Consider the following 15,605-nt stretch of genomic DNA (forward strand, 5'->3'; position numbering starts at 1 on the left):
GGAGGCAGGACATTTCTTGCAGGAAGGCTTTCCTTGCAATAGCTAGAGATTAGGACTTCGAGTAATTTACGTGACATTCGTGCAGTAAGCACTCCTAGGATCTGGTAGCGTTCCGGGAGGTAGTATGAACAGTCTTATAAGTGTAATTGCGGAGTGTTTTGGTTTGTTGGTTGTGTTTCAAATCATGGATTGGTGAGTGACGCAATCCTCAACTTCATTTGTCTGGGCGGCCGCGGCCACGCTCGCTGATTGGTCAGTTTTGACAAGCGTCGTTTACCCGCCATTTCTACCCTTAGTCGATTATAAACAGGTAACGGAGGTTTAACACGCTGAAAAATGTCTGACGACGAGCCCAAACAGGAGGTTAATGAGGTAAGAGAGACTCTAGGGGTGAGGGTTGTTGAGGGAGGTGTGAGGGAGAGTGTGCAGAGAACAGTGGGTGAGGGAGGTGTGCAAGCACTGCAGCCAGCCAGATAGCAAGCACGCCAACCTCAACCTCTTGCTGCCGACGCTCTCTTGCTATTTTTGAATTATGATTTCATTTGCACGTGCACATGATGGTGATCGTTGGAGGTCTGGAATAAAAGCTTGAGTTGAGGTGACGCTGGAGAGCCTCAAGCCGGGAGGCCACGTGAGTCAGGTGTGTGGCTCGGGAAGAGCAAGAGCTGAGCCAAATGATAAAAGTTCAGTTGCAGTTTGTAGCCTTGCAAGGCCTTCACTTGGCATTGGCAAATGTTAATGAGTAGATTGTAATCATTTCTTGATAGTTTGCTACAAGTCGTACATCTTTTTTCTTCATAGGGATGAGTATTGACGACGTAATTGAGACTCAAGTGCAGACCATGTCACCTTTGCTTGAGTTTGGAAATTGCCATAAACATGAAAAATGCACATGAACTAAAATTGATTGAAAGACCATGCATTAAGTTTGTATGAGTGGCTCTTTTCCTAGTTAACTGTTGAAAATGGATAGACCTTAAGCTCAAAGTTTTGCAAAAAGTTGAGTGGCAACCATCATTGAATGAAATGTCATTATTTGTTTTTTCTTATGAGATTATGGGATAGCATTTAATTTGATTCTAGAAATTGAAAATTTGTGGTAGGATAATGACTGGATTATTATTGTTGTAATTTACCAGTTTTGAATGAGAGAGATTATTGTGCATTGGAAGTGGTGTTGGGAGAATTAAATAGCAGCAAAGCATATCAAGTGATATTAGATAAGATGTAAGGATTGTGTAAATCAGGGAGATTATGACATTAATTTATGTAGAAATACCAGTATGTAACACTAGCAAAATATTGTTTGCTGTGTCATGTGCTTGTTGTCATCGAGGGACATTTGGTGGTACTCAATCATGGTGTGACTAGTATGCATGAATTTTCACTTCGAACATTGATAAGTTTTCAGAGGTTCTGTTGTATTACCTACTGTTACTCTACGCATTTATTCGCATTTCTGCTGTCACCTTGTTATCATTCATTAAAATATAGTTAATGCTCACAGTCATGCTCATTACTGCTTGTGTATCCTCAAAACACTACATAAGCCTTACAGAACAGAATGAGTCTGTCCAATACTGATGGTTTTTTAGAGCTGAGCTAGACTTGTATCATTTTTTTTAGGTAATTCATTAGGAAGATGTATGTGTTCTAGTCAGCAGCTTTTGATGAAAGTAGTTCCAGTGGATTCCTCACACTGCAGGGTTGATGTAGCATGTGGCTTTTAACTCATAAAGTGGACAGGGTTTTGAATTAGGGACATTGTGATGTAAAAGCACTCTTTACCAATTGTTCAGAGGTTACGGAATGGGTTGGTTCCACTTATCATTCCCATGGACAGCTAAAGACGTACTTTTAATTTGTGGTTGTTTAGATTCTCTAAAGCTACATTTGGTTTGTAATGTGATTTATTAAGTGATTACTCCCTGTACACAGGGGGTTAGCCTATTCTTTGTTGGTTTTACAATTTTCCAGCATTGATAAACTCATGAAAGCACTATGAGTCATGTCACAGTATTTAAGCAAGGTTTTCCTTTATTATGTACCAAGATTGCAGTATGGGCAGTGTATCATGTTATCAGGTAATGGATGTGTTATGGTTCTGAAATAATTGTCATATTTTAAAACAAAATCACAAACTTCACACACTTCCATGATGAAACTGCAAAAGATGCCAAGAGTTGTGTCAGCAATTATAAACATTCATCAAGTCTATGGGAAAAAAAGAAAAATCAGTATTCATCATTAATATGACTATTTTGTTTTCATTTCCAGCAAGAAATGGCTTCCAAATTCAATTTTGTTCCATCCTTTAAAATATTTTGTAATTCCATTTTGATGTAAGACCAAAATTACAGTATCTGGAAAAGTCAGATTCTGTCTCAGAGGAATTAGATACTATTTATGGAGATGTCAACTCCTAAAGAAAGGTTACCACGACTATCCCTGTTTACCAGCATCTAAAGAAAAGTTACCATGACTATCCCTGTTTACCAGATGCTGATAATCACTTGCAACAAAGGCATTGGTATATGCCTTCCAAAATGAGGGGATTTAGCTCATTAGAATGCTTATGACCTATTTACTGCTCAAAACTTTATCTTTTGTTTTAATCTTTTATTGGATATAATGACAACTGCTTTTGATCACAAAAGCTAAAAAGGTGGGATAGAAATTAAAAAAAAAATCCAATGTTTTTTGGATACTCATATAAGATTATTTTGCTTTTTCGTCATCATAAAGCTCATTATGACTCGATACACTTTACAGTATATTGAAATATTAATGAAGGAAAAGGATATTTTGTGAGTTAAATTTATTTTGTTTTCATATATCATATTTTGAAGCATTAGTTCTAAGGGTTTGTACCTTAATTCTTAAATATCACTCTTGTGAAATGTCAATATGAAGCACTGATAAGTGGAGTTCCCAATTATTATTTTTATGGTATGGTTACAAGGACTTTGAGCAGTTGCAGAAAGAGATTGTAAGCTATAATTTGGTGGTTCATATTACTGGCTATAGATATAAAGAATTAGTAAACTGGTTTTTGTTACATTTTACATGATAACTATAGACTGTTTGTCTGCAACTGAGGCTATTTTTCATTGCTCCTGAGCCTAGATTTTTTTTTTAACATTGGATTCTCCTGTCATAAACATCCACATCAAAGCTGGGCCTTAATTGAAATATAGTGCAATTAAAGAAAGGGAAAAAGAGACAAGGGAAAGTATTTAAAGATTTTGGAGAAATTGAGGTCTTATAAAATGTGCCAGGTCTTAGCTGTTGAGAAAGACATTGGAGGATATAGAGTTCCAAAGCTTAATTATGGCAGGAGTTCTCAACCTGGGGGGAGTTCCCCCCAAGGGGGAATTGGGATTCAATTGAGCTTTATATTTATTGAAGTATTCTTCAGTTTAGTCTGTTAAGTAATTAGTTGTGAATATAAAAAATACTACTTGTATTCGTTTCAAAATCCATCCACATTTTCTATTCCAATTAGATATGCAAAACTGCACTCTGAAAACAATCCAAGTAAATGTATATGTACTAGTATAGAAAAATAAAAGATTTTCAGTATTGTATGCATATTATTTGGAATATACCTTTTGATTCAGACACTCTTGGAAAGGGGGAGGGGCAGTGACATTCTGACATAAGGTGAAAAGGATGCATGGGGCAAAAAAAGATTGAGAATCACTGCTTTCAGGTGTAGGTAAAGAAACCATTATCAAAACGTCCCAACCTTGAGTTGCTAATGGCCTTGCAGTAATCATGTGGCGCAGCAGCTTGCTAAGTATTGCATTGTCTAGCTAGTGGTGGGGGCACATTAGGTTTTGTAGTAAACCTCTGAGATTTTACGAGTTGGACCACTTTCAACTCTGTCAAGTAAGGAAGCAAAGCTAGAACCACCTTAGATGTGAAAGCAGTACTCCATACAAGGATAGATCAATCCTTTGTATAAACAGCAACTTTTTCGAAAAAGAAAAGAAATTTTAACATGTAAACACGACTCCCAGTTTCTTAGAAGCTGACTTGGCTGTTTCTGTAATGTGGGGTTTCTAAGAGTGAAGACGTTAAAGTAATACCAAATATATTCATTCAGTCGAGATAAAATTACACAACCATTGAAGGTTTGAAGCTAAGGCTTTTGTTCATTGTAGCATAGGCTAGAGACTATGTATGCAAATGAAGCCTTTGTTCATTTGTTTCTTAGGCTCTTGGGAAGTCAATAGGTATTAAAAAACGGAAATTTCTTCCTTAATGCAAATATATGGATACATGCAATATTTATCTAAAGGCTATGAAAATAATTCAAACAAAACAGGTGCTTTGGCTCACTTCTACCAATATCTATGCTGGCCATATTGAATGAACATGCTTCATGTGTCTACTTTTAGTTTCAAAGTCCAATTTTATTTTCTGAAACATTGCAGTTATTTAGAAATGAGCTAGGAAAGGAATCAGAACAGATGGAGTTGTATTGTCTCCATTTTACTGCACTTGTTAACCATGGTGGTCATGTTTTACATACATGTTCTTCATTTGACCTTGCATTGTTTGTGTCCAGCTTCACCATCTGAAACATTCACATTGAGTTTTAACCCTTAGATATTTGAACTTTAATTTGCAGATTTTGTTCATAATACATGAACTGACTGCAGTGTTTTCTGTATACATACAACATCAAATTTAACTTTTCCCATTCCAGGAGACAAAATTCATTTAGATACAAAGAGCAAATAATGACGAGTTTCCCTGTTTGTGGGATGAAGGATCTGTTTATTTCCTATTAAAGTTAATGAAAACCAGCTGACAAAGTAATCATTTTGTCATCATCTAATTCCTTATGCATTTATCCTATGTGTACAGAAATGTTTTGCTGAACTGTATGATGCATTTCAGACAGTGGATAAAGAAAAGGAGGTGGCAGAGGATGTCGGAGAGGAGGGGGGGGATAAAAGCAAAGAGGAAAAGGTAGAGAATAAGGAGGAAGAAGAAACTAAAAAGGATGAAGAACCAAAAAAAGAAGAGGAGGAAAAGAAAGAGCTAGAACAAGAACCAAAGACAGAGCTGGAACCAGAGCCAGAGTCAAAACCAGAGCCAAAGCCAGACAAGGAAGAAATAATAGAAACACCAAAGAAATGTAAGTAGTAGAATTTTGGATTTTGTCCATTTCCAACTAATGATTATTGAACAATCAGATGAGGTGGTAGATTGGTTTGTCCTTTGTCGTTAAAGGATGTATTGCCATGGAAAGTATTATGGGCTTGCTTGTTCTCCCATTGACGGGTCTTTTCTTTGTTGGTAATCACACTGCTGTCTTAAGCCTCTGAATTTGCTGCATACTCCTCTGTTACCTTCAGTTGTGCAATTTGCTCATATATTTTGTTTTCCTATGTCACAGTAAATGACTTTCTCCAACATTCTCCCTTTTCCATACATATGTGAGAAACTATCCATCTTTTTTCATACTTTTATACCTTAATTCATGCACATAGTGTTTACAGTATGTTATATGCAATTAGTAAACCAAATAGTTGGAAAAGATTACATATTACTCCGTGGTAAAAGGAAACATATATATCATATAGTAGGGACAATGATCTTTGAAAATCCATTGGTCCCTGATACATAATAGCTCTATTCACTTAAAGAATGTAAGAGCAGTGTCTGGAGTTCTCATCTGTTAATAGAAAAAGTTTTTGTAACCCATAAACTCCTCTACATGGATATTTATGCAAGGTGGAAAACTTTTCAAGACATTGATTTAGTTTCATGCATCTGTTTCATGGCCACCCACCAAGCCTAGGTAGTTGCTGAGATGGCATGTACAATAATTTCTCTGCAGAGTCAGTCATCCTTTAGTCATACCAATGACAGCACTTTCTTAAGTGTTTTCTTGGAAGTAAATTGAGCAGCTTTTAGCTATGTTTAGGGGATCAGAAAAGATGTTCCTGAATTATTGAACAAATGATGATCTGTCATTGGATCATGTGTAGAGTGATTTTATGGACTTCCATCATGGAAAGTTGACCAAGGTGAGGCAGGTGTTTTTAGCAGAAGTGGAATCATTATTGCCAGTTCCCACTTGACCATGACAGCATTGTGTCAGGTTAGTGTGGCTGGTAATTTTACAAATTTCAATTATATTGCTCTGAAGAAAAATCATTAGACACCCCAGCCTAAGCCTCAGAGGAGGACGAGCATTCCTTGCATGGCTCATCTGTGTATCCCAACTTTTAGAAATTGACTCGGAGGGAATATGTGGCTAGTATTCTTTCTCCCCTTTCTCTTAGGGTGATATCTTGGGATACGGTGATGTTGTATGGATGCAAGGCATGGGTTAGAAATGAGAATATCTTGTGTTGGAAATGAAGTGTTAGGAGGGTAGATCAAGTCAGAAATAATAGGGTAAGAGAGAGAGATGGGGTAATAAGAAGTGTTTAGTTAAGAGAGCTGAGGAGGAGGTGCTGAAATTGGGTGGATATGTGGAGAGAATGACAGAGTAGAGGTTGATGAAGATAATATATGGTAGAAGTGGACAAGAAGGGAGAGACCAAACTAGAGATGGAAGGATGGAGTTAAAAAGTATTTAGAGTGCTTTGGGGCATGAACATGCAGGAGGGTGAAAAGTGCACACAGGGTAGAGTGGATTGGAACTGTGTGGTATAATCAGGGTGAGTGAACCAGGGCTTTTGAAGTATCAGTGGAAACTATAGAAAGGTGTGGGGCCTGGATGTGGATATGGGGCTGTGGTTTTGGTGCATTACACATGACAGCTAGAGAATGGTTTTGAGCAAATAAGGCATTTTCTTCATGTGTTCCATGGGCTGCCTTGCTATCCCAGAAAACTTTGAATAGATATGAAGGAAAGTAAAAAAAAGAAAAAATCAATCATTCTGACTATAATGAGCAAAACATTTATTTTCATAAGATGAAAAATGATATCACTTGCAGTAATCAGTTTTTATTGTAGGTAGAGTGATTGCTAAGATATGTATAGAGGCAACTCACTTGACATGCAAGCCTTACCCCAACATTCTTTACCACATTTTGCTTAGATACGTACAAAATGTTTGCACACTATGAGTGAAAGTAGTGCATGGTGTTGGTGAAATAAATGGTAAGACATTCGCAGTGGCAATTCATTTAACACTTAGGCAGTGATCCTGCATTCTTCAGTACATCGTGCTTCAACATCTACAATATTTCCACACATTATTGAAGTGAAATATGGGGACAAAACGTGCCTCGTTGATTTTTTTTTACTTAAATAATTTTTTCCTAAAGATTCATGGGATTGGAAAAGAAACCAAAAGTGAGGATTTATTGGATTATATTTTCCTCCCCCACAATATCATAGTTTTCCAAGAGGGGTTCTTGCTCTTGATTAAAGATTATGGTAATGCTGTTCATATTGTTAAGATGTATGTCTGGGTTTTTGCTTAGGTTTCTCTGACATGAAGTTATTAGCATAATTTAGTTGAAATCATCTGGCTTGGGTATGTGATTATTTGTCTTTATGGGCATTTGCAAATCTTGCATGCTAACAGTGTTTGTATTTACCAAAGACATTTTACTTTTCCCCAGAGTTTGTTCCACAAGCATGATATATTCTTTAGTTAGAATATCAGGGTCAGGACCTTCTATCTTTTAGTCTGTCTGGTGAAGAACACTGGCTTTCCCCACCCATTGCTGTCTTCCAACTAGACAAAAGTGTGCTTGCTTGTTCCATGCCCATCCTTGGCCAATCAGAGATCACTAGAGAGGTGACATTGACACATGCTCATGGCCATAGCAAGCTCCCATGGTCTGTAGGTCATGCACTGTTAGGATGTGCCATCAGTCCCTTTTTGGATATATGTTCCTGGAAAGTATGATAAAGCAGAATCACTGCTAAGTGAATCTTTTTACTGTAGGATTTATGGGGATCAGGGGTTTGCACATCCTGAGGAGAAATTTCTTTATATTCACACAAAAATGTGAATCATATGTAGTACTGTTCACTAATGTTTAGTTACACCCTTAACTTCAGGCATACTAGTATGTTTCATAGAGGGGAAACTGTAGCCATACTTGTATGAATTGCTTCTATTTGCCTTCACGTAAAATTAAAAGTGCAATTCATCAGTTTCTAGAGGTGCCTTATGTCATTGAAAAAACTCACTGCGTTAGAGTTTCCCATTTAGCAGTGTCTCACCCCATAGGAATCCATTCCTTGATTTTGTCGGTTGCCTTTTCTCAACGTCTTTTGAATTGAAAGGGCATTTTAGTAATATGTAGAGATGTCTTATGTCACGGACAACTAAAATTAGCAAAGGGAAAGAATCCTAGTCTCAGTTATCCACATAACATTATAGTAGAAGGTACGACCCTTTTGTTCTGCAGTAGTCTCTGGGGCTCTAATTATTTTGGTAATTATTTGACGTATATTAAACTTTTGGTGGAGAAAAGATGATGTATGAATCAGCACTGGTCAGCAAATGTGAGAAGCCAGGCTTGTGCAGTGCACCAAATCTGAATATCAGTACAGCATCAACAATGGACAGTATACTAGATTTTTCTTCTTTAACTTTTTTATTCCCATTCCAGTAAGGTAGTGCTAGGAACTGACTAAGAAATGGCCACATTTGTTCACATCCACACTAGTTGCCATGCATAATGCATTGAAACCAGAGCCCCTGTTCACAGCCAGGCCCCATAGACCGTTTTTGGTTTCTCATGACTGCTTTGTATACCCTTTTTTAGTCCATTGACAGTACTTCATCCCTTGTATACCACATCCTGATCCTTCAGGCCCTCCAAAATTTCCAGGCTAAGCCCTTTAATTGCTATACTCTTGATGAACTCAAGATATAGGTCTATGCAAGCTGATCAGTTCCTCTAGATATAGGCCTCTGCATTAGCTTTTGTGCCCTCTTGTTTGGAAGCTGCCTGCTAGGCCAAACTGGCAGCGGGCAGTTCTCGTCAATATCTTCTAGCCACGCCAAAGAAAACACCTTCCCACAAACCTTTTAGAGAGGAAATTGAGCTGCTTTTGCTAGAATTAGAGTACAAGGAGGAAGGTGATCCTGAATGACTTGAAAATGATGTGTCTTTGAGTATCGTGGTTAGAGATTTTATGGATTCTGATTCTTCTGACATTGAAAGTGATCAGTATGAGGCACAGGTTGAACCAGTGTTGCCAGCAGTCACCTTACAACTAAAGCTTGTTCAATTTTTCATAATTTTGATATTATTTGTATAGTATTATTAAATTATTGGAATAAAAATCTTAGTTTTAGTTTGGTTTGTTTTACAAGTACTCCCCCAGAGGCGCATGAAAAGATATGTGTGACTTTCCTGGGTTTGTGATTCCTTGCTCTAAAGAGTATCATACTTTGATGATATTCAGCAGTGCAATCAAAATGTGTGTACATACTTAGTATGGTTATATTATTGTTAATTTTCTGTTTGTATTTGGCACAGTTTTGTTTAAGGATTGTTCATATATTCTCATACAATATTTTATTATTGGTATTCCAGTTGAGGGGAAAAATGATAACTGCTATGTAAAATAAAGCTTTAATGCATCATGTTTTGTTTGTGGAACAAATCCTATAACTCACTTCTATTGGGAATATTGTGTTTAGATGCATAGTACAGTCTTAGAAGTAAGATGACATGCTTTGTCCCCTCATTTACCCTGCGGTATTGAGTGTGGAGTGATGTAACTCTTGATTGCTGTCCTTGTGTTTAGTGATATTTTTGCTATTTCTGTTTTGGGTGATATTTTTCCTCTTCCAGTAGCTAACCATAGGTTCTAGGAAGTTGTGTCTGGATGAAAAAGCCTATATACATGTGAGTATGTGGGTGGGTTGGGCCATTCTTTCGCTTGTTTCCTTGCATTACTTTGCTAACATGGGAAACAGCGACAAAGTATAATAAGAATATACCATATGATTCACTTCTGCTTCCATGGTTCCATCCGCTGCCAAATCCACTCCTAGATATCTAAAACACTTCACTTCCTCCAGTTTTTCTCCATTCAAACTTCCCTCCCAATTGACTTACCCTCAACCCTACTGTACCTAATAACCTTGCTCTTATTCACATTTACTCTCAACTTTCTTCTTTCACACACTTTACCAAACTCAGTCACCAGCTTCTGCAGTTTCTCACATGAATCAGCCACCAGTGCTGTATCATCAGCGAACAACAACTGACTCACTGCCCAAGCTCTCTCATCCACAACAGACTCCATACTTGCCCCTTTTTCCAAAACTCTTCCATTCACCTCCCTAGCAAACCCATCTATAAACAAATTAAACAACTATGGAGACATCACGCACCCCTGCCGCAAACCAACATTTACTGAGAACCAATCATTTTCCTCTTCCTACTCGTACACATGCCTTACATGCTCGATAAAAACTTTTCACTGCTTCTAACAGCTCGCCTCCCACACCATATATTCTTAATACCTTCCACAGAGCATCTCTATCAACTCTATCATATGCCTTCTCCAGATCCATAAATGCTACATACAAATCCATTTGCTTTTTCTAAGTATTTCTCGCATACATTTTTCAAAGCAAACACCTGATCCACACATCCTCTTCCACTTCTGAAACCACACTACTATTCACCAGTCTGATGCGCTGTACATGCCTTCACCCTCTCAATCAATACCCTCCCTTATAATTTCCCAGGAATACTCAACAAACTTGTACCTCTGTAATTTGAGCACTCACCCTTATCCCCTTTGCCTTTGTACAATGGCACTATGTAAGAATTCCGCCAATCCTCAGGCACCTCACCATGACTCATACTTACATTAGCTAACCTTACCAACCAGCCTTGCCGGCTTTCATCTTCCGCAAAGCTTTTACTACCTCTTCTCTGTTTACCAAATCATTCTCCCTAACCCACTCACTTTGCACACCACCTCGACCAAAACACCCTATATCTGCCACTCTATCATGAAACACATTCAACAGACCTTCAAAATACTCACTCCATCTCCTTCTCACTGCTTGTTATCACCTCCCCATTAGCCCCCTTCACTGATGTTCCCTTGCCTTATGCTCTTTATTTACCTCCTTCCAAAACATCTTTTTATTCTCCCTAAAATTTAATGATACTCTCTCACCCCAACTCTCATTTGCCCTCTTTTTCACCTCTTGCCCCTTTCTCTTGACCTCCTGCCTCTTTCTTTTACACATCTCCCAGTCATTTGTATTATTTCCCTGCAAAAATCGTCCAAATGCCTCTCTCTCTCTCCTCTTTCATTAATAATCCTACTTCTTCGTCCCACCACTCACTTTTTTTTTCTTTTTTTTTGCCGCTGTCTCCCGCGTTTGCGAGGTAGCGCAAGGAAACAGACGAAAGAAATGGCCCAACCCACCCCCATACACATGTATATACATACGTCCACACACGCAAATATACATACCTACACAGCTTTCCATGGTTTACCCCAGACGCTTCACATGCCCTGATTCAATCCACTGACAGCACGTCAACCCCGGTATACCACATCGATCCGATTCACTCTATTCCTTGCCCTCCTTTCACCCTCCTGCATGTTCAGGCCCCGATCACACAAACTCTTTTTCACTCCATCTTTCCACCTCCAATTTGGTCTCCCACTTCTCCTCGTTCCCTCCACCTCCGACACATATATCCTCTTGGTCAATCTTTCCTCACTCATTCTCTCCATGTGCCCAAACCATTTCAAAACACCCTCTTCTGCTCTCTCAACCACGCTCTTTTTATTTCCACACATCTCTCTTACCCTTACGTTACTTACTCGATCAAACCACCTCACACCACACATTGTCCTCAAACATCTCATTTCCAGCACGTCCATCCTCCTGCGCACAACTCTATCCATAGCCCATGTCTCGCAACCATACAACATTGTTGGAACCACTATTCCTTCAAACATACCCATTTTTGCTTTCCGAGATAATGTTCTCGACTTCCACACATTCTTCAAGGCTCCCAGAATTTTTGCCCCCTCCCCCACCCTATGATCCACTTCCACTTCCATGGTTCCATCCGCTGCCAGATCCACTCCCAGATATCTAAAACACTTTACTTCCTCCAGTTTTTCTCCATTCAAACTTACCTCCCAATTGACTTGACCCTCAACCTTACTGTACCTAATAACCTTGCTCTTATTCACCACTCACTACCCTTTCTAATCTGCCCACCACCCACACTTCTCATACCACAAGCATCTTTTGCACAAGCCATCACTGCTTCCCTAAATACATCCCATTCCTCCCGCACTCCCCTTACCTCCTTTGTTCTCACCTTTTTTCCATTCTGTACTTAGTCTCTCCTGGTACTTCCTCACACAAGTCTCCTTCCCAAGCTCACTTACTCTCACCACTTTCTTCACCCCAACATTCTCTCTTGTTTTCTGAAAACCTCTTCAAATCTTCTCCTTCACCTCCACAAGATAATGATCAGACATCCCTCCAGTTGCACCTCTCAGCACATTAACATCCAAAAGTCTCTCATTCGCGCGCCTATCAATTAACCCGTAATCCGATAACGCTCTCTGGCCATCTTTCCTACTGACATACGTATACTTATATAGTTTGGTATCCCTCATGGGGGGAATTTTCCCCCATGAGGGTTACTTTAATTGGCTTCAGATACTTTCGTGAGGTATGTCCAAAGCCACCTGATTCGTGTGAGAAACTGCAGAAGCTGGTGACTGAGTTTGGTAAAGTGTGTGAAACAAGAGAGCGGAGAGTAAATGTGAATAAAAGCAAGGTTATAAGGTACAGTAGGGTTGAGGGACAAGTCAATTGGGAGATAAGTTTGAATGAAGAAAAACTGGAGGAAGTGAAGTGTTTTAGAAATCTGGGAGTGGATTTGGCAGCGGATGGAGCCATGGAAGCAGAAGTGAGTCACAGGGTGGGGGAGGGGGCGAAAGTTCTGGGAGTGTTGAAGAATGTGTGGAAGTCGAGAACATTATCACCGAAAGCAAAAATGGGTATGTTTAAAGGAATAATGGTTCCAACAGTGTTATATAGTTGCGGGGAGTGGGCTATAGATAAAGTTGTGTGCAGGAGGGTGGATGTGCTGGAAATGAGATGTTTGAGGACAATATGTGGTGTGAGGTGGTTTGATCGAGTAAGTAATGAAAGGGTAAGAGAGATGTGTGGTAATAAAAAGAGTGTGGTTGAGAGAGCAGAAGAGGGTGTTTTGAAATGGTTTGGTCACATAGAAAGAATGAGTGAAGAAAGATTGGCGAAGAGGTTATATGTGTCAGAGTTGGAGGGAACGAGGAGAAGTGGGAGACCAAATTGGAGGTGGAAAGATGGAGTGAAAAAGATTTTGAGTGATCGGGGCCTGAACATGCAGGAGGGTGAAAGGCGTGCAAGGAATAGAGTGAATTGGAACGATGTGGTATACCGGGGTCGACGTGCTGTCAATGGATTGAACCAGGGCATGTGAAGCGTTGGGTAAACCATGGAAAGTTCTGTGGGGCCTGGATGTGGAAAGGGAGCTGTGGTTTCGGTGCATTATTACATGACAGCTAGAGACTGAGTGTGAACAAATGTGGCCTTTTTTGTCTTTTCCTAGTGCTACCTCGCACACATGTGGGGGGGATGGGGTTGTTATTTCATGTTTGACGGGGTGGCGATGGGAATGAGTAAAGGCAGACTATGAATTATGTACATGTGTATATATGTATATGTTTGTGTTTATATATATATGTATACATTGAGATGTATAGGTATGTATATTTGCATGTGTGGACGTGTACGTATATACATGTGTACGGGTTGAGCCATTCTTTCGTCTGTTTCCTTGCGCTACCTCACTAACGCGGGAGACAGTGACAAAATAAAATAAAAAAGATTATAATGATAATAGGTGTTTTAGCTTCTTTGTATCTTCTAATAAAAACTTTTCTTTTTCTTCTTTTGTATCTTTTCATAAAAACTTCCTTTTACCCTAGGCTCTTGGAGGAGTGTAACACATTATAGGTTAAGATAAAAAAAGAGTGAACCTGTTGAATGTTAAGATAGCCACTTTTGTCATGTTATGAAAGGCATCACTTTATGGCTAGTTTATTTTCTTTAAACTTTTTATTTATAGAGTGTATGAAGGGAAATAAATGTTTGTGCTCTTTGAGCCTTGAAATTTCTGGTGAATTCTCTCTCTCTCACACACACACACACACACACACACACACACACACACACACACACGAGGTGAAGAAGTTGGTCTCTCTTCCCCTTCTTCATGAAGTTTTCATTGAAAATACGAGGGAAGGGAGTGTTTTATTTTAATTTTTTTTCCTCTCATCATACAGTATCTTAACAAACACACTATAAATCTTCATATTCCAGAGTGCCTTTATGTTCTTGTTCATGTGGAACAAACAGCTGAGGACAAAAATGTATGTTTTGAAAGCTGAAAAATCTTTTCCCCTGAGGTAGACATTCAACCTCCCCATAAGCCCTTTCCTTTCTCTGCTCCCCCCCCCCCCTTTTTTTTTTTACCAGCTGTCAGCACTTTTGGGGCGACACCTATGACCTGTGAATGAGTGAGCTTGCTGTGGCCTTGAGTCATTTGTTTGATAAAGTCATCTCGTAAACAGTCTCTGATTGGCCAAGGGTAGGCCTGGAATAAGTTATTAGGCCATTATTGAGTTGGAGGATAGTGATGGGTGAAAAGCCAAGTATTCCCAACCTGACAGACAGAGTGTTGGAAGATCTTAGCCAGCTATTCTACCAAGAAAATACCTCAAGCTCATATGAGAGATTTACCAGTGGATCATTTGTTATATCAGTGAGAGAGAGTCCATTGCATGTCTATGTTAAAATCATACTTTTTGATTTTTTTTCTCCTTCTCAATTATTTGCCATTTCTAATTTCTCTGGAACAGGGAAAGAAGGGCCTTATTTGCTCACAGCCACTCATTAGTCATCTGTATAATGCACTGAAACCATGAGCCTAACCCACAGCCATGCTCCATAGTCCGTACTGTGGTTTCCTCGACCACTTTGCATGCTGTGTTTCAGCTCATTGACAGCAAGTTTTTGTTATACATATGTAATGTATTTGAAACACTGAATCCCCTCAGAACACTTACTGGTACTACACTTGGACAAGAAAAGGAATCCCGTAGTATCCTATTTAAATGTTTCATCCACCCTAAAGAACTGTGTAAAATAGAAAAGTAAGAAGTGCTTTTATAAGTGTAGAAGTTTTTGTTATATCTTAAGACACTAGATGTAGGATAGGTTGATGTGAGAAACGTGTTCAAGATGTCTGATATTGTGGAGACATTTTGTACCTAATCCATCCCAGTGCATTGGAATAGAGTGATGTTAATGGTGAGGCCTGTTTCACCAAGTAACTTTGTATGAGATATGAAGTAATTAAGGAACTCTGGTGGTATGAGAGACTTCATTTTACTCACTTTTTCAAATTGAACTTTGTTGTAAGAATTTGTGTGAATTGTTTTTACTTGAAGCTGTATGGTTTTGATTGCTTAGAAATGGGAATGCAGTTTATGGTTACAGACAGATAGGCAGAGAAATCAGAGTTGTATATTAGAAGCCATTCATTATTTTGTGTAAATCAAT

The 15,605-nt window shown here is 38.9% G+C and overlaps 1 protein-coding gene across 2 annotated transcripts in view; it reads left to right on the forward strand.

Moving 5' to 3' along the window:
* The first annotated feature begins 213 nt into the window (after window positions 1-213).
* Window positions 214-15,605, forward strand: part of Dek (protein) — an 89,935-nt gene continuing 74,543 nt past the window's right edge. For both annotated transcript variants that reach the window (XM_071690580.1, XM_071690581.1), the window contains exons 1-2: window positions 214-372; window positions 4,909-5,149. In XM_071690580.1, coding sequence (XP_071546681.1) covers window positions 337-372; window positions 4,909-5,149 — 277 coding nt within the window. In that variant the 5' untranslated portion in view covers window positions 214-336. The remainder of the gene's footprint in view (window positions 373-4,908; window positions 5,150-15,605) is intronic.

Source organism: Panulirus ornatus, chromosome 48 (assembly GCF_036320965.1).
Source record: "Panulirus ornatus isolate Po-2019 chromosome 48, ASM3632096v1, whole genome shotgun sequence".
Lineage (NCBI taxonomy): Eukaryota > Metazoa > Arthropoda > Malacostraca > Decapoda > Palinuridae > Panulirus > Panulirus ornatus.